Raw genomic sequence first — 16,618 nt, 5'->3', positions numbered from 1 at the left:
GATATCTGATCGATTCCCGTGAGTTGTCATATGCGTGATATATCTTGGGCCTCGAACACCGCCACTGCTCGTTTTGAATATTTTCTGGGTGCAGTTGGACAAGCATGTCGGTTTCAAGGATCTTCGAACTGCGTTCTTGAGGTCATTTGTCGGTCAACGAGTTGAAACACGCCTTTCCTTCTCTGGGTCCGCTGATGCTTGGGCCGCATTCTGATACCTAAGGCTTGCTCTATCTATTTAAAGGAAGCTACGATGTCCAAAGGGAGCATGAGTCCGAACACTCAGTTTCTGTTTTGATTGAGATTCTCATTCCATGTTTCCAAGAAATGAACCAAGGTACCCTAGAACCCTTACTTCAGTAGCGCTCTATCCTCACTCAAACGAGCTACCACAGGCTTTCTCAGTTAATCCGCTCTATTATCTCTGTACTGAAGGTTTCGACTTCTCGGTTGGCTGAAGCCGGTCTACACCTCGGGAACCTCTTCTAGGTAGTCGCAGAGTGTCGCTATGATTCCAGCATCGACCAATTAGTATTCTTCTGCCAAATGTAGATCCCTTCAGTTACTATTTACTAGATACATGTCTATAGATTGTCTTGGCGAGAAAATCATGGCCTTGAATAAGAAACCCTAGAGTACATACAACTGCTTGACGTAAGGGACATTGGCTTTCTACCCTACACCGCAAGATACCAGCACGCATACACAATGCATTCCCTCTGCTTCCTAAGGCACAGATCTCATCATATTGGCTTCGAGAACGTGACTCTTTTCTCCGTTTCCCAACCCGGACATGTATGGATCTAGATTCCGCCGGGATGACCATGACATCATACCATTCGGAAAACTCTTGCGAATCGACTTGACCCAAACCTGACCGCAGTCATTAATTAATCTTCGATCAACCTAACTACGGAGTAGAAAGAATTAGTTGCAGAGCGCAGGAACGTTCTTCTAACCGAGATCGAAGCGGGGAATTGAGAGTACACTATCCATTTCGCGCATATAAAGTCTCAGTGATTACGATGTTTGTGTGAAGAAATAAAAGGTCATACCCTCCGTACTCGTGCCAGGTATCATATAGGCAATGGATGTTGAAGAGCATGCTATACTACACAGTAAGACACTGCATATTTATGCCTGTAAAGTCAGGCATACATGATGTAAAGTCACGTGTGTAGGTGGGACTCACGCGTATCCGATGTTTTGATGCCTCGACTCTTGCCGACGACGGACATCCTCAGCCCACCGACGATAATCAATATCCACCGACTCCACGCCAACTTTCAATGCCGTTGTCGCCCCGGTTGCTATCCTAATTCGGGCTTTGTCGCCCTCGATTTCATTCGCTTAATCTGAATATCGACCTCGACCGACCGACAGCTGGGAATCGCGTTTGTTTACATCGCCATGGCCGCTAGTGGTGCGAGGGCGCAGAAGCCTGTGGGCTCTGCCGCATGGATTTCCACGGAGAAGGAGAATTTTACGAACCTGCTCAATCAAGAGATGGAAGAAGTGGAATACCCGGTGCGCCATGAGATGGACTGGTTGAATGAGCATATGGCCGAGATCTTCTCCAACAACCAATTGTCCGTTGCGACCGACATACCCCCTACATCCGTTCCCGTGCTGACACATGCATAGCAATTTCACGGAAGCATTTAAAACCCCCGGAAAGCTTAGAGGCAAGACGCCGCGGACTGCACGCAAGAGGGATCCCGCTGAGAACCGAGTGGTATGTTTCTCATTATCCCTGGGTGGCCTTCAGCTCTACTAACGTCTTTAGCCCTTGAGTGAGATCTTTTCAACATCGCATAACAGGTTTGAGGACAAGGTTGCGAGTCCAACTCCTCATCGTTCTCCTGCTAAACAAAAGGCCCCTGTTTCCGTGCCTACTCCAGCTCCAGCTGCCGCCACACCTACAAAACCCAAACACGCTACGGAGAATGCCCCACGACTCCAGTACCCTGATCTCAGCAAGGACTTGAACTCGCTCACGACGTATAACACGGACTCGGGTTACCATGAAATGCCGGATGAGGGCGAGGAGGAAGAAGATGACGATGTTGTTCTGACACAGGTGCAGCCTGAATCGCAAATATCCACACAGCCCTTCGATAGTCAACCCACTCCTAAAGACGTACAGGAACATCGTTCTTCAATTAGTCGCCGTTCCACGGCCGCTTCGTTCCACTCAGCCCATGAGGACGTTCAACAGCGCGGAAACACGGTGGAGCCTATGCAAATTGACTCAACTCCGAAAGAGGCCACAAAGGAACATACTCCCCAGCCTCTGCCGAAGCCGAAAGAACCAGAGCCGAAACCGGAAACGGAGGTCCAGCCTGAACCTGAGCCTGAACCTGAGGTAGAGCCTGAGGTACAATCAGACGTGGAGCCCGATGGCGAAGATGACGCGGAACCTGAAGCGAAAGAGCCAACACCAGCACTGCAGCAAGAAGCGGAACAAGTAGAAGAACCGGAAGCGGCACCAGAAACTCAACTTCCAAAGACGATATCATCACCTGCAAAATCTTCTCCTATGAAAACTTCCGCTCCCCAGCCGTCGGAGCCTCGTGAAGAGGTGAAGGATGATGCAAAGGATGATATGGCCCTTGACGACGAGAATTTGGATGATATTGGGTCGCCTTCAGATGGCTCTACTCCCGATCGCCCGCTGATTCGCAAGAGCAGCCTTTCTTTTGCCTCGCTCCCTGCCCGCGAGCCCCTCATGAAGAAGAGTCTGGGTGGTTCCCGTATCTCCCGAACAAGCCACATTGATATTGCCAAGATCAACAACACCGGGGGCTCCGGCTTCCTCGGTAGGCAGACTGGTGGGCACAAATCAACCCAGGCTGCTCTGGATGAGAATGCAACAAATGGTGAAAAGATGGACCTCGATGATGATAAACAGGGCTCCCAGGAAGACACGGACGCAGACACAAAGGCTAGCAAGCTTCACAACAAGTCATCTACTCAACGATTGCATGAGAAGATCAGTATGCTTGGCAAACTCCAGCCATCACGACCTACCAAGTCTATTCCGGCGGTCCAAGGCCTGTCCTCCACACAGGTAACCTATCCGGAGCTTCCCTCATCTAAAGCCGATACAAAACCGGAGACGGCCTCCCAGAAATCTCACGGAACGCCAGCTCCAGAGCCCATGGAAACGGAGGATGACGATTGGATCCGGCCCTTCGGCTCACCCTCGAAGGCAAACTTCCCCAGAGGCCAGACAGCAGATGCTCCAGAGAAACGCTCTGGCGTAGGTGCAAGCCATGCCACTGATCACGACGATGCTCCTGCTGCTCGAAAGGAAAGTGCAGCTTCTGAAGAGCCAGCGAGATCCAGCGCAAAACAGGGCTTGGAAGCAGTCCTTGGCAAATATTCGACCCCGACGTATTCATCCCCACAACGCCCTAGCCACCAGGCCAAAGTCTCCACTTCACATTTGGATAGCCAAGTATCGACCACCCCTGCAGGCTCTCCTCTCGCCCAAGACGGTCTGGTGAGTGCGTCTAAGTCCAGATTACAGTCCATCGTGAGGTCTGCTAAAGGCCTTTTCACGAACTCTGGTGGTGTTGCTGCGGCTGCAAGAATGGAGGCCTCTTCACCGGACGAGCACAGAGTACAGCGCAGCGAACGTGTTGAGCCAGATAGAACCAGTAGGAAGGTGCCACAGCCGACGCGGGACCACAGTCCCCCGCGACAAGAAGGCCGCAGAACACGAAGCTCGACCGAGCGGGAGGAGCGTCGAAAGCAGAAGGAGCTTGAAGATCGCCAGCGTGAGGAGGAGGAAGAGCAAGCAGAGAGGGCACGCCAGCAAGAGAAGGAGAGGCAAAGAGCTGCTCAGCTCAAGGCTGCGCAAGAGAAACTATCGGCTGAGAATGAAAGCCGCAAGGCTCCGGTTGCACCAACTCCGCAGAAGATGTCACAACTACAGAAACACTCATCAAGAGAGCCAGAGCCTAGCTATGAGGCAGCCTCGAAACCCACCGCCCGTCCGTCTGTATCACAGCAGCAGTCAACCAGGCAACGCCCTCCCAGGCCCACCCGAGAAACTCTGCAGAAGCCGAAGCCTCAACCCCAGCCCGTGTCAATTCGTGTTGGCAGCGCTCTTTCTCGTCATATACCCTTAGCATCCTCTTCGGTGTCCGGCGCTGCGGAGTCCAGTGTTCCCGCACCCACCCCCGCTTCCGCTTCTAAGCAACCTACCCTGAAGAAGAAGGCGAGCAACTCCTCTTTGCACACAGCGTCTTCCAACAGCAGCTTCAAGAGCTCTGTCTCCAGCCAGACACAGAGAAAGGCCCAGCTCGCAAGTGAGAGAAAGCGAGAGCAGGAGGAACGCGAAGCGCGCAGGAGAGAAGAGCAAAGACGCGAGTTGGAACGCAAGCGTGCTGCTCAGCAACAGGAGGAAACTCGTCGACAAGAGATGCGGAGTCGCGCGGAGGCCGAACGTCGAGAGCGACTTGCTTCCGAAGACCCTAAGAAAGCCGCCCAGATGCAAGCCATCGAGAAGCGGAGACTGGAGAACGCTCGCAGGCTTGAGCGGCAAGGTAGTCAGCAACCTGAGATGGTAAGTGCAACACTCGTGCCGATGCGTTGGCTTTGAGAACTATACTGATTGGCGAATATTAGAACACTACGCACCCGCCAGAAAGGCCGGCTTCGCAGGCTGCTCGTCCCGCTTCACGACTGGGCTCCATGCAGCCGTACAACCGCACAATCAACCCACCTCAACCCAATCCTGCCAAACCACCCAAAAGAGGGCTAGATGATGAGCCAGGTCATCGCTCTGCAGCACCGAAGCCCGGTACTATGCAGCCTTCCGGCGAAACTAAGCGAAGGAGAACGGAAGACGAGCACAACCCCGTTATGCGACCTACAATGGCTCCGCCGATCCGCCAGTCGAACATCCGTAAAGAGTCGATGATTCGCAAGGTAAGAATTCAAAGGCTCTTCATGAAGTTTTTCTCGTTGTACTGACGTGACTAGGAACCTACAAAGCCCTCCATGTACGGCCACGCACAACCTGGTTCTTCGATCTTCAAGACTGCTCAATCACAGCGACCTGCGCATCCGATGGACATGGCCAAATACGCGAGTGGCAAGATACCCTTCGCGGAACCGTCGAACGCCCCCCAGCCTGCTACGCATAAGACTCCAGTTGCCAGCTCTTCAGCTAAGAAGTCTGCCCACAAGCCATCACCAAACTATCCTAATGGCGAGAACATTCATCTGCCGGAAATCGCAACTGACAGTGAAGATGAGGACTCCGATGCTGAGATGCTCCCTGTGCCGAAGTGGGCTCAGCCCAAGGAGCTCGAGTCGCTTCTGCGGCAGCAGGAGGGCTTAGAAGCGGATTCCATCTTTGGGCCCATTGCTCCATTCTCGCTGGAGGAGACGTTCAAATCCGACAAGAGAATCAAGAAATTCCGCGAACGCACCAGCAGTGCAAATTGGGCTGGTACTGATGCACTCACTCAGGAAGAAATCCGACGGGATCTTGCTGAGCGACAGCGTTTGCGACTTAATGGGGGTTGGAGTTTCAATTAGTGTCCGTTGCATGGGTTTATCTTGATACCGAGTGGTTTTATTCTGGTTTGTTTTAGTAGGAGTAGACTTACGCGTTGGCATGACTGGTCGGCGTTATTGAGATTGGACACTGCTTAGCTGCATTATGAACATTATAATCATGCATTGACTTATGTTAAGCTTTTATTACTGTGCGCGTTTGACAATGCTTGCTTAGTCTATACTTAGTGATGGTGTCATAGCTACAATCCTAAACTCGCAGTATAGTCTTTAGCTACGGAGTGCAATGGTTCGTAACATATTTTAATACATTGGAAGTTGTATGGGCTATCCACTTTTATATATATCCTCAATTGACACCCCAAGAATATAGTAAATTAGTCCATAACTTCCACTCCACGCAAGACTTGAACAATCCACCTACACGAACTGGTCGAATCCAGGAAATTAGTCAAGAATCTAAACCAAACTATCACTTCGAAGGTAAATTAGAAAGCCTCTCGACAATGTACTGTATAGAGTACGAAATCTTGTACTTGGCAAGTCTATTATTTTTACTCATAAAGCTAAAAGAGAAGGTTTCTTTCAATAACAAGCATCATTGGTCTAGTGGTAGAATTCATCGTTGCCATCGATGAGGCCCGTGTTCGATTCACGGATGATGCACTTCTTTTTTTTTCAGTCTTTTATTCCTGCTCCTCCTAAGTATATATCACCAAATATGCAATAATCGACGCAATCACGGCCACCATACAACTCTTCCTTTTCTTCTCTTGTTCCGTCAGTTAATTAAAGGGTAGACTACTTGACCTAGACAACAGAACCCCTTTCCCTTTCATGCACCGTACAATGAAATAGGGGGTTGATTGTGGTAGGGCTATGGGTTTAGAGAATTGCCAGCCTCTAACAGGCGCCTACTCATTATGAAATAAAGAACAACTACTAGTACAATCATCAAGTCATCATTTTGGATATATTAGTCACGCACTGTACATGTGTGGTACGTACAACAAGGTCTATTATACACAAGCCGCCACTTTACTCCGCCTCCGGTTCAATATCGCTGGCCCCGTCATACCCCTGTTCCATGGCGTCCGGGTTGAGATTGGCCGCGTCCGGCGCAATGCCGTCCTTGTGTTTGGATTTATTGTGAGAAACCGTCCTCCAGCCGCACGGCTGAGAGGGGTCCTTGAGATACTCAGACATCGGGAACTAACGCAATCAGCTTCATGCCAGGCCTCTGAAACATGGGATAAAAACTCACATAGTGATCGTTCTTCTTCATAGTCACCACCCAGGGAACATTGTCGAATGTAACCGCCCGCAGTCGGAAATACGTGTTGTCAGGGATCTTGCTCACTTCCTTCACGAAACGGTCAAGATCCGGGGTCGGCACTCCGTTGACTGCAGTGATGAAGTTGGTCGGAGAAAGGCCGTACTGATACGAAGGAGAGCCACGACTCTATTGAAAAGTTAGCCAATACCGAGTCTCACCAAGGGGAAAGGGATTAAAAATATACATACCCTTGCGCTCACGTAAATCTCGCTGTGCAGCTTGGAGATCTGCTGGCGGACAGCGTGGTGCGGCTTCTGCAAAACGGCACCGCAGAAGACAACCGCCCGGTCGGTTTCAAGGTCCGCCGTCGGTACGGTGGGCACCTGGATGCGCATTTCTTGTCCATTCCGGACGATCAGGGCCTCCAGGAACTCCTTGTCGTACATCACATCGAGTTCGGAAACGCGCGTGATCAGCTGACCATCTAAAGTGAGGAGGATATCGCCCTCCTGGAAGGTGTCGGCCATGTTGTCGAAACCAGCAGGCGGGCAGTCGACTTTGCGCACCATGAACAGCTGGTGTCGCGATGGATTGGCCTGCGTCACCTTCTCGATCCATTCCTCTGACACACCCATGATGCGGGCCTGGCTCATCTGGACCACGTAGCTCTCCATGTTCAGGATCCGCAGCTCGGGCATCACGCCCTGCTGGATCTTGGACACGACCGGCAGCAGCGACGGGGTCGCGAATCCGAGGTGATATTCCACATCCTTATGCGAGCTGGGGGTGCGCTCTCCCAGATAATTCAACCATAATGCCTGAACGACTCCGTCTTCACCAATCAGAACGCCATTGGAGCACTGTCCACTCAGGCCAGTGTCCACAGTGACGGCATCCAGGTTGATGGCCCGGTATCGTGGAGCAGACGCATTTGCTGGGATTGACACGGTCGTGATGTCGGTGACAGCTGTCTTGGCCACCACAATGCGGAAATTCTGGTTGAACCCAACGAAAATGGTGTCTTGGCCCTGCTTGATGTATTCCGTACTGAGCTTGGCGCTCTGCACGGGGGCCTGCACCAGACTGGGATCATACTGAATGATGGTGTAGTTCTGCAGTGGATGCAAAAATACGACCTTGGCATTAACAATGATCGAATCGGCCACGGTAATATTGATATCGCAGAGGTCGTACGGGACAATGGCTCGCGATACGACAACCAACCCCTTTTCCGCATCCACGACGAGCCCAAATCCAGTCTTCTTGGCCTGGGGGTAGCCGTCCAGCTTCAAGGGCATGGTGCAGGACACACGCACAAAGCTGCGCACTATCTCCGAGGCTGCAGGCTGACTCACGCCATCCAGTTGGATGAAGTCGGCCTTTCTGGGCACGGGGGGAAGGGCCGGGAGGGCATCCGCTAGATCGGAGAAGTCCCAAAGACCGGTCTCGTCATTGCGCACCGCCAATCGCATCTTGGGGTGCCAATGGCGGTCGATGTAGACGATACTGGTGCCCCGCGTGTGGAGGTCCCGGATATGTCGATAAGAGATGACCACTCGCGAGCGGTCGGGGATGGTCTTCATCACTTCCACAAACTCATCCAGGTTTCGCGTCGGCCGTTTGTCCACGGAATCGATGAGCCATCCGGAAAGAGTGTTTTCCAGCTTGAAGGAACCAGCTGCTTCGCAGACGTATACGCCGCGTGTGGCAATAGCGTACAGTCGCGATTGTTGATAGGATAAGTCATGGAACGTGCCGCCGGCCACGGTCACGAAGCGATCAGGCGTGATGGCATGCAGGTCGCCCACTTGGCATTCGATCTCCACATCTTGACCGCCTCTTTGCACGAGCAGACGCACTGTCTGCCCAACGCTCGAATCTAGGATATCGTCCAACCGGATAAACTGTGTCAGAAGTTCACCATTGACCTGCAGGAGCACGTCCCCCTCCTCTAGTTTTCCATCGGCGGGACCCTCAGGCAAGATGATTTCTGCCACTAGCATGCTGGTCTCCGTGGGGGCCGCTTTGCGCACGGTGGCTTCCCACTCTGGTGTCAGGCCCAAACGGCGACACTCGTCAAAAGGTTTTAGAATCCACTGGGTCTGGATGGTACCTCTAGTGACAGGCTCGCCCCGACGTATGCATTCCAACGCACGCAGCGGACGATCCAATGGAAGGAAATAGTCGGTTGCAGCCCCGTCTGCACGGCCACCGGCTTGCAGCGCAATCGCATGACCGTCGATATTCACGACCGGACTGCCAGAACTACCGCCGCTAGCAGCTGCAGCGGCCTGGATATAGTTTGTATTGAAGTCGCTGTAGCCTTCGCCGTATTCTGGCGCATTTCTATCCAGTCGACTGATGACGCCCGACAAGATACTCAGTTTTTCTCCTGCATCGTTACCAACGACCCGGATCTCCGAACCAACTCGTGCAGCGTCGGGTTGAAGCTTGAGCTCCGTTAGATTCATATATCGGATGGCTTTCGGGTCGAATTTAAGGATACCAAAATCGTGTACAGGGTCTCGATACACGGGACGGACATCGCACTAGGGAAAGCCCATTATCAGCATCGACTACGGTGATATACCCCGCCATACAGCTTCCCCGAGAGTTAGCTCTATGGCTAAACTTACTTCCTCATGATTGTCAAAGATACAATAACCCCAAAAGGGACCGGGGCAGACCACATGTCGATTAGTCAAGATATAACCCCTCTCAGCATCGACTACAAAACCGGTAGCCTGACTACTCATCGATAATTCTGTATCAAAAGAACATGTTTGACAGAAGTGAATGGAAACCACGCTTTTCACAACCTCCTCGATAGTAGCTTGCCACTCCGGCGAATCAGCCTGGGCGGGCCCAATGGGCAGTAGACGGCTCGCATCATCCTCATCCTCGATATCGTAGACGGTCCCATTGGCCGGAGTGGAATCTCCGGGGGTTAACGCAGAGCTCTCGGGCTTGAGATGTTTGGCTGGACGCTCGGCGGGCACGATGGAGCTGCGCTTGCGTTTCGCGCCTGCATCTCCGTTCAAATCCATGGCTTTGATCGAAAAATTCTTAAATCGCGGATGAGAGCCGAGAGGAGGTGCGAGCGACGCGATCGACCGAACAAACTCGTGACGATGGATGCTCTGAGCGGGAGCTATGGCGTATGAGCAGAGCTGGGGACCCGGGAGCTGATCTGCTAGCGGACGGCGGGTACGACCAGAGATTGACCACGCAGCGCTTGAAGACGGAACAGGCGACCACTGAAACGCGGTCAAAGGACCACCAGACTCCGTGGAAAGGTGTTCAGCAGTAGAAAACGTAGAATAAAAATGATAATAATAAGGAGGCGGTGCGGCGGGAGAGGATGAAGAAACCGTAACAGCAGCAGTCGTAGAAGTAGTAGTAGCGACAGACAAGCTCCTTCTGCACACCAGGAGCGAGGCGAGAGACATTCACAAGACCCCCCGACGGTCTCAAAAAGGGAAGGATAGAGGGGACAAAGAGAAGGGTTGGGGGTCAGCGTGGAAAAAAAGAAGTCAGGCGAACTGCCGCTGGGTTGGAAACACTGCTGCACCTCCGGCAGGCGGAAAGCCCTTATCCGGGACCCTGATTGGTCCATGCTCCCCTCTGCGGTGGCTGCAGACGATCAAGTGATATGGAGCTTTCCATGTCTTCTGACCGTTGATATTAAGATGATCGGTGGAACAGCCAGGAGGAAAACAGGGAAGTCTAAGCACAAACCCAACGTTTGTCAAACTTTCAAGCTGTGGGAAGAAGCATCCTCCCTCACCCCCAAAGCCCTACGGCAACTACTACACATTGACATGGTATCATTGATGCTATGCACGGATTGAACCGATTCAATTTTTACAGTTAACTTCACAAAAACCTGTAAATAATCCTTGTCCTTGTTGTCTCTTGTCCCCACCTGGATCCGGACATAATTTTAGTAGAAACCCCAGCTGGTTCCACAGGTGGACTTCTGAGTCTCACACCTGGGGGCACACGGCATTCCCCAACAGGTTCCTTGCGGAAGAGGCTTTCTCATATACCCTTGATATCCGACCTTTGCCAAGCTGAACTCCATCAGGATTAATCCGCGGATTGATTTGCAAGCCACATTAGCAAGGACAGTTCCGGGTCATAGACAGATGATTTTGTGAGTATGTTGGCGTCCAGCTGTGGCGTTGAATGTGAGTCTCAACTGAAGAGATAGCGCCTATGGAGCTTTGTTCCCCAACATTGCGCTGAGCCGGAATCGCCCAATTTCTCGACAATGGGGACTGCGCGCACGTGTGAATTATCGGATCATTCCAAACCATTGACTTTGCTCAGACGACGGTCTCAGTAGCTGGAGAGGGGCTGGGCTTTCCATTGCCCTGAGGACTTGGCTGGGGCGTTCCAGTGGTGCCTGGCGCCGTGCGTGGGAACAGCTCAGCGAGCTTCTTATACATTTCGTTCATGGACGGCATGTGTGGGGGCGGCGTCATGATACTTGGTGCTGTAGGAGGCACTCCTCCAGATTTCTTGGCGCGGTCGGCGATAGTTGCCAGGTATGCCAGATTGGCCTGCAGTCGGCGCATACAATCGATGTATTCCTGACTGGGCTTCTGGGTTGGCCCCTTTGCGGTGTCGGGGTTCTGATCCGACGGCGGGTTTGAGTCCTGCGGCTGAGCTGGAGGACCACCGGCCTTGCCTGCTGCCTGCAAATTCACGACCTCTTGCAACAACATTGAATTGATATCGAGCAGAACAGTGACACGAGCCTTCTCTCGGGCCGTTGCGGGCGATGGAGTCACCGGGGGCGCAGACGCCTGTTGGGGGTTCTGCTGTGGAGCGGGCCTTTGAGGCTGCGCGGGCACGAGGTTATTCGCCGAAATTGAAGCCATGTTTTGAGGGAAGGACGGCGCCGTGGTTGCCGGAACGTTCGACGCAGGAGTTGAAGTCGCTACAGTTTGCGGGGGCATAAATTGGTTCATGGTCGCGGGGACAGGTGGCTGGGCAAAGGGAGCAGAGAAGTTGGCTAAAAGCGAAGATCACACATTCCGTTAGCGGCTTGTCACCGACGTTGTTGCTCAAATGACGCAAGGCACAGAACAAAACTCGAGGACATGGCTCCGAACGATAGTTCCATGGCAGATCCCCATCAGACCAGAAGTATAGCTCTCCATGTGTCACTGATGGGCCGTGTATATACCGATAAATCTGTGAAGCTAACGATCCATACCATTGTCTAAGGGGGCACAGAGGGTCGAGGGGAGCCCGGAATAAAGAAACAAAGCCAATATAGAGAGCCACCCTTAAAGGACAATGAAGTATAGTCTAAGGAAAAAAAGAAAAAGAAAATAAATCGAAAGAGGAAGTACGACGTACCAGAGTGTTGGGGGAAACCCGCCGGCATCATAGCTCCACCGGGAGCGCCTGCCTGCATCGGCATGGCCCCAAAGGAATGCTGTTGTGGAAGATGGGAAGGAGCCTTTTGCTGGGGGTAAGAAGGGATCGCGTTCGGATAGTAAGGAAACTGCTGTGGACTCTGAGAGGTAACCGGAAAGTGTTGCTGTTGCTGTTGCAACATAGAGAAACCGGTCGCGTTGGGATCCATGATTCTTGGGGGTGGGAATGTGGTTGGACGGCAGGGGCTGTCTGTCGAATAAAAAAACGAATGACAGGAAATGATAAAATCAATAAAATGAAAAATACAAAATCAAAAATAATACAAATTGAAAAAAAAAAAGATATAATAAAAGAAAATATAATAAAAAGGTATTAATTTTGTAGTGTCGGTCACCGCACGGACGACAATGGGACGGGTTGAATGAGAACTGTCGCTGACTCGCGGGAATTCAAGGGATGCCAAAGAATCGCGCCGTTGAAGACTCAACAAAGTTTTCTGGAACAATCCGCCGAAAATTCAAGGAAAAGGAAATAAAAAGAAAATAAAGGTGTAATGAAAAAAAAGGACCGAGGACGCGGAATGATTGGTGGCGATGGTAGTACTATGGTCCTAAGTTAAGGGGGGCGTGGTGGGAAAAAGTCGGTAGCAGTAATTTAAAAGGAGAACAAGAGATTGATTGAGGGAACACGATCGACTCGAGCAGTCGACGAGTGAAAAGAGATTTGCTGATCAGCCTTTGCGGAGAGACGAACTAATGCAGCGGATTCTCTGGGCGGTGGAGTTCAATTGGAGAGGAACCAACTCCAGTCCCCATAATCGTTGCTCCGATTTAGCTTTGGGGCGTGTTTGGGAAAAGATGAAACGTCGGCCGGCAGTGAAACTGTTTGGAGACCCGATTTTTTGAAATACAGAGTATGTATGACAGGTGATGGTGACGGTAGAGTTCCAGAAGGGAAGGAGTTGAGGTTGTAGTGAAGTTGGAATGTGAGGGAAAAAGTACGAGGCAGCTGATGTGCTCGTGCCTGAGGAATCAGGTATCACTATCGTGGGAACACAACTGGTCATGCTCCAGGGCTGCTTGGAGTCACCTCAGGCATCCAGTAGTTGCTGCCTTTACCCGCCCAAGCTAGACCTGTTCCTTAACGAACTTGCTCCATGACGATATCATATATCGGAATCAATGGTTCAGTCGATACATCACCTCCGCCAACCATTACCATCATCAATACAATGCAAAGAAGTCTCGATACTTTCCCATGATCACGAAAACAATAATTTCCATCGCGTATCTAGAACAACTTTAAACGCGACAGTCTTTCCCTGTCGGGTAAGTACGTCGTCTCCCGTCCTCTTCCCAACCTCCTGATATCGGCCTGCAGCGAACTACTCCTGGGTCAAAAGTACATGTTAACTGCATTCACAGAAGCCTGTATCCTTGACAGTGGCGCTGCGTAGGATCCCCCGGACCCCAACTACACAGCCATGGTCCTGGGAAACGCTATTTGAAATAGCCATCCAACTTAGTTCAGAGCGGGATGGGAGCTTCCTATCAAAATGAAGGACAACACCATGTTGAGATAAAGGTACTCTGGGACAGGTACGTGCGGAACGAAAGGCACTTAGTTCCGATGCCACTGGCCTGTCACTAGTCATCGTAGCTATTTCTGTAGGGCGCAATATTCTCCTTGAGGTGCCGTATGGAGTACTGCTAGCCCCTACGGGTCGTATCTTCCGAGCTTCCTACAAAGGATATCTGACAGACCAGCGAATCTGTTAACTGAATCAGGAGATGACTCGTGTCCACTGAACAACAGAACGATAGACATACTGTACGTTCGAAGCGACGTGACTAGTGATCCTGCCTAGCGGTTATCTACGCCATGCAACAATAGTTTCAAATAAAGTGTCATTGAGATGATCGTATCTTCGAGTGGGTGTTCGTCCTCGCCATGAGTGATCTCGAAGCTCGCTTCGCCTCCATCGACCATCTATCTATCCACTGAGCGCATGTCACTTCACGCGTGAGTTACTATTTATTTCCTATTTAGATCCAATTTATAGTAGATAACGTACCAATGGGATGGGCTCCGAAAATCACTAGCTTAGTTCGATCCCTACTGACTCTTAAACCCGCAGTCGTCCAGTGGGACGAGTCATACAGATCACAAAGTTACTACATCCGCGATGCACATCTATACCATTTGTCGCTGACACATCAGGTGAGCCACCTGGAAATGGCAGACAGATGAGAACGCCACAGCCGCTGAAAGAAAAATAATAAGATTCGATTAATTTTCGGTTTTAATTTGTCGAATTATCTGCTATTTTTATTCTTACGTTTTGTTTTTATTTTACTCTTTTTATTTTGGCTCTCGCCATGGTTGCCGCGTGATAACCCATTGCTCTGGGTCCCGAACGCCTAGTTCGGACGGTTAGGGCAGGCTGTCACCACACCCTAATCCTTCTAGGTTGTTTGGAATCCCGCGTACCTACTTCACAAAGATCATCACACCAACCCACAGCTCCAATTCCACCAAGCCGCTAGTTAAGAACGGAAAAACGACTTTGAAGCTTAGGCACTAAAACAGTAGGGACCTACTAACTCATTCTCCTGATTTTCAGCGTGGGGACGTCGAAGCAGAGTGTCAACTACCGATAGTGATTCATCATTCTTCGAGTGGGGTTTGAGCGTCAGGATTCAGCCATCCAGAGTCAGAGAACCAACGGCCAATAAGGTTCCGTCGTATACCTTCTGTCCTTCGTTTCCAGCTTTTATTTCATATTTTTCTTATTCAATTGTCTTACGCCAAAACTTCCGCTGATGGAAATGGACCCATGGGTGAATTTGACTATTGCCACAACCTGGACCACCAAGAGGGTTCAATAATAGAAACAAAAACCGCGGAGAAGGCAGGACCACTTCCCCTCCCGTGACAGAATCATGCCTCAGAGAAGAGAGAGCTATCGTTAGCGCCAAAATCCACTATCAATCCATCGAAGCGAGTCATAGTGACAATTTGACATCCTGCCATGTGGAGTCCCAAACTTTCCCAAGCCTTGACTCTTGAGTTGTCCAAAAGCTAGCCCGAAGGATTTTTTATTTTTTTATTTCTTTCTAATTTTTACGAAGGGAAGGAAGAAAAAGGAAAGAAAGGAACAATACCCATTCAAAGAGCTGCAACACGCCCCAAGAACCCTGGCCCCGCAACTGATTTTCGGAGCCAGTGATATTGGCTCACTTAGGCTTCCTGGTCAATCCGGACTACAATCGTTCGATGGGCTAACGCATACACATCAGCGTGGTCTACAGTTGGGCCTTAAAAAAGAAAAGTAATAATAAAAAGAAAAAAAAAAGGAAAACCGTCCCACAACGTCATCCGTATTGTCTTGCATACATACGTCTTGCATCTTCCTTTCCCTGTGGATAGTATTCGGTGGGACACGTATGGGGCTTATTGACTTGTCTGCATTGATTCGCCTCTGTCAGGACCCTGCGACGGAAATTGCCGTATCTAGATCGGCACCAGGGAGTCCTTTTTTACATTGGATTCAGTCATTTTGACTTTTTCTACTACAATATTTTGTCAGCAGGAACTCCACAGCTTAGTGGCGCAAGTGCATATGCCTGACACCCGATGCGCGAGGTAAGGGGGTTCGAGGGCCGGCCGAAACGACGCTATTCAGTTCTATCGAGGAAGATCACAACATGAACGACAGAGATGGACCAACATGGGAGGGAATCGTGACCACCATCATCCCTCCGGCTGGGACCCCTCTGGCCGGAAAAGATCTCCAAGGACCAGGGACCATGGCTCTGGGCCTCGCTACGAACCGTGCAGGTGGGAATCGTATGCTCCTCTAAATTATTGACTATAAGGCGTCTCGGTGATTTTTTTTTTTCTAGCCCATGAGCTATTCTTTTCGTGGCTTTCGACTAGATGCCGAGCACAGCCGACAGTTTGCCACGCTCGATGAGCTGAAACAAAGCTCATACTGCATGACCGCATCATGAAGAAATCTTTCCTGATTCTGTCTTGGGTGACTATCAGGATGATGCTGTACGGGGTCAAAAAAGAGACAAAAAACAAGGTAAAAGCGTGGGAAAGCGCAGCCAAAATAGTATAGTAGTAAAAAAAAAAGCCGGCTTAAAATCTAAAGCGAACAAGCTAGCATGGAATGACGCTCTGCAGACATGATCCAAACCCGATGGATCCAGACCTTCCGCCGTCCAGACAGCCGATCATTGGGGAGCAGGACAATGCAGAAGAGCCATTAGTTCGAAAGCCCAATGCATCCGAGCGGATCGAAAGCTGTGCCACATACGGAGTAAGGCCACGCACCTTCCCTGACACAGCTTTGGGCTGATTAATTTATTTTCTATGGTTTCATTACCGTGTAGATACACTCACCCCTCCTAAG

General features: G+C 50.8%; 4 protein-coding genes and 1 non-coding gene across 5 annotated transcripts; 2 read left to right on the top strand and 3 right to left on the bottom strand.

Moving 5' to 3' along the window:
• Positions 1-1,409: 1,409 nt before the first annotated feature.
• AO090103000319 (uncharacterized protein) lies at positions 1,410-5,552 on the top strand (the record flags this gene model as incomplete). Its single annotated transcript, XM_023233332.1, has 5 exons — positions 1,410-1,588; positions 1,644-1,734; positions 1,786-4,572; positions 4,635-4,937; positions 4,992-5,552. The coding sequence occupies 5 exons, from the start codon at positions 1,410-1,412 to the stop codon at positions 5,550-5,552; spliced, it is 3,921 nt and encodes a 1,306-aa protein (XP_023093914.1).
• Positions 5,553-6,126: 574 nt separating this feature from the next.
• On the top strand, positions 6,127-6,197 carry AO090103t00008. Its single transcript has one exon. It is a non-coding gene; the product is annotated as a tRNA-Gly (tRNA).
• Positions 6,198-6,569: 372 nt separating this feature from the next.
• Positions 6,570-9,854, bottom strand: AO090103000320 (putative nuclear serine protease HtrA2/Nma111; the record flags this gene model as incomplete). The annotated part of the gene is made up of 4 exons (XM_001826843.3): positions 6,570-6,743; positions 6,796-6,993; positions 7,056-9,356; positions 9,444-9,854. The coding sequence occupies 4 exons, from the start codon at positions 9,852-9,854 to the stop codon at positions 6,570-6,572; spliced, it is 3,084 nt and encodes a 1,027-aa protein (XP_001826895.3).
• Positions 9,855-11,135: 1,281 nt separating this feature from the next.
• AO090103000321 (uncharacterized protein) lies at positions 11,136-11,693 on the bottom strand (the record flags this gene model as incomplete). Its single annotated transcript, XM_023233331.1, has 1 exon — positions 11,136-11,693. The coding sequence occupies one exon, from the start codon at positions 11,691-11,693 to the stop codon at positions 11,136-11,138; it is 558 nt and encodes a 185-aa protein (XP_023093915.1).
• Positions 11,694-12,017: 324 nt separating this feature from the next.
• Positions 12,018-12,406, bottom strand: AO090103000322 (uncharacterized protein; the record flags this gene model as incomplete). Its single annotated transcript, XM_023233330.1, has 2 exons — positions 12,018-12,103; positions 12,178-12,406. 2 exons carry the CDS (start codon positions 12,404-12,406, stop codon positions 12,018-12,020), a joined length of 315 nt encoding a protein of 104 aa, XP_023093916.1.
• Positions 12,407-16,618: the final 4,212 nt, after the last annotated feature.

This window comes from Aspergillus oryzae, chromosome 8 (genome assembly GCF_000184455.2).
Source record: "Aspergillus oryzae RIB40 DNA, chromosome 8".
Lineage (NCBI taxonomy): Eukaryota > Fungi > Ascomycota > Eurotiomycetes > Eurotiales > Aspergillaceae > Aspergillus > Aspergillus oryzae.
Note: the sequence above shows the minus strand (reverse complement) of the source record. Positions and strands in the feature narration are given on the sequence as shown.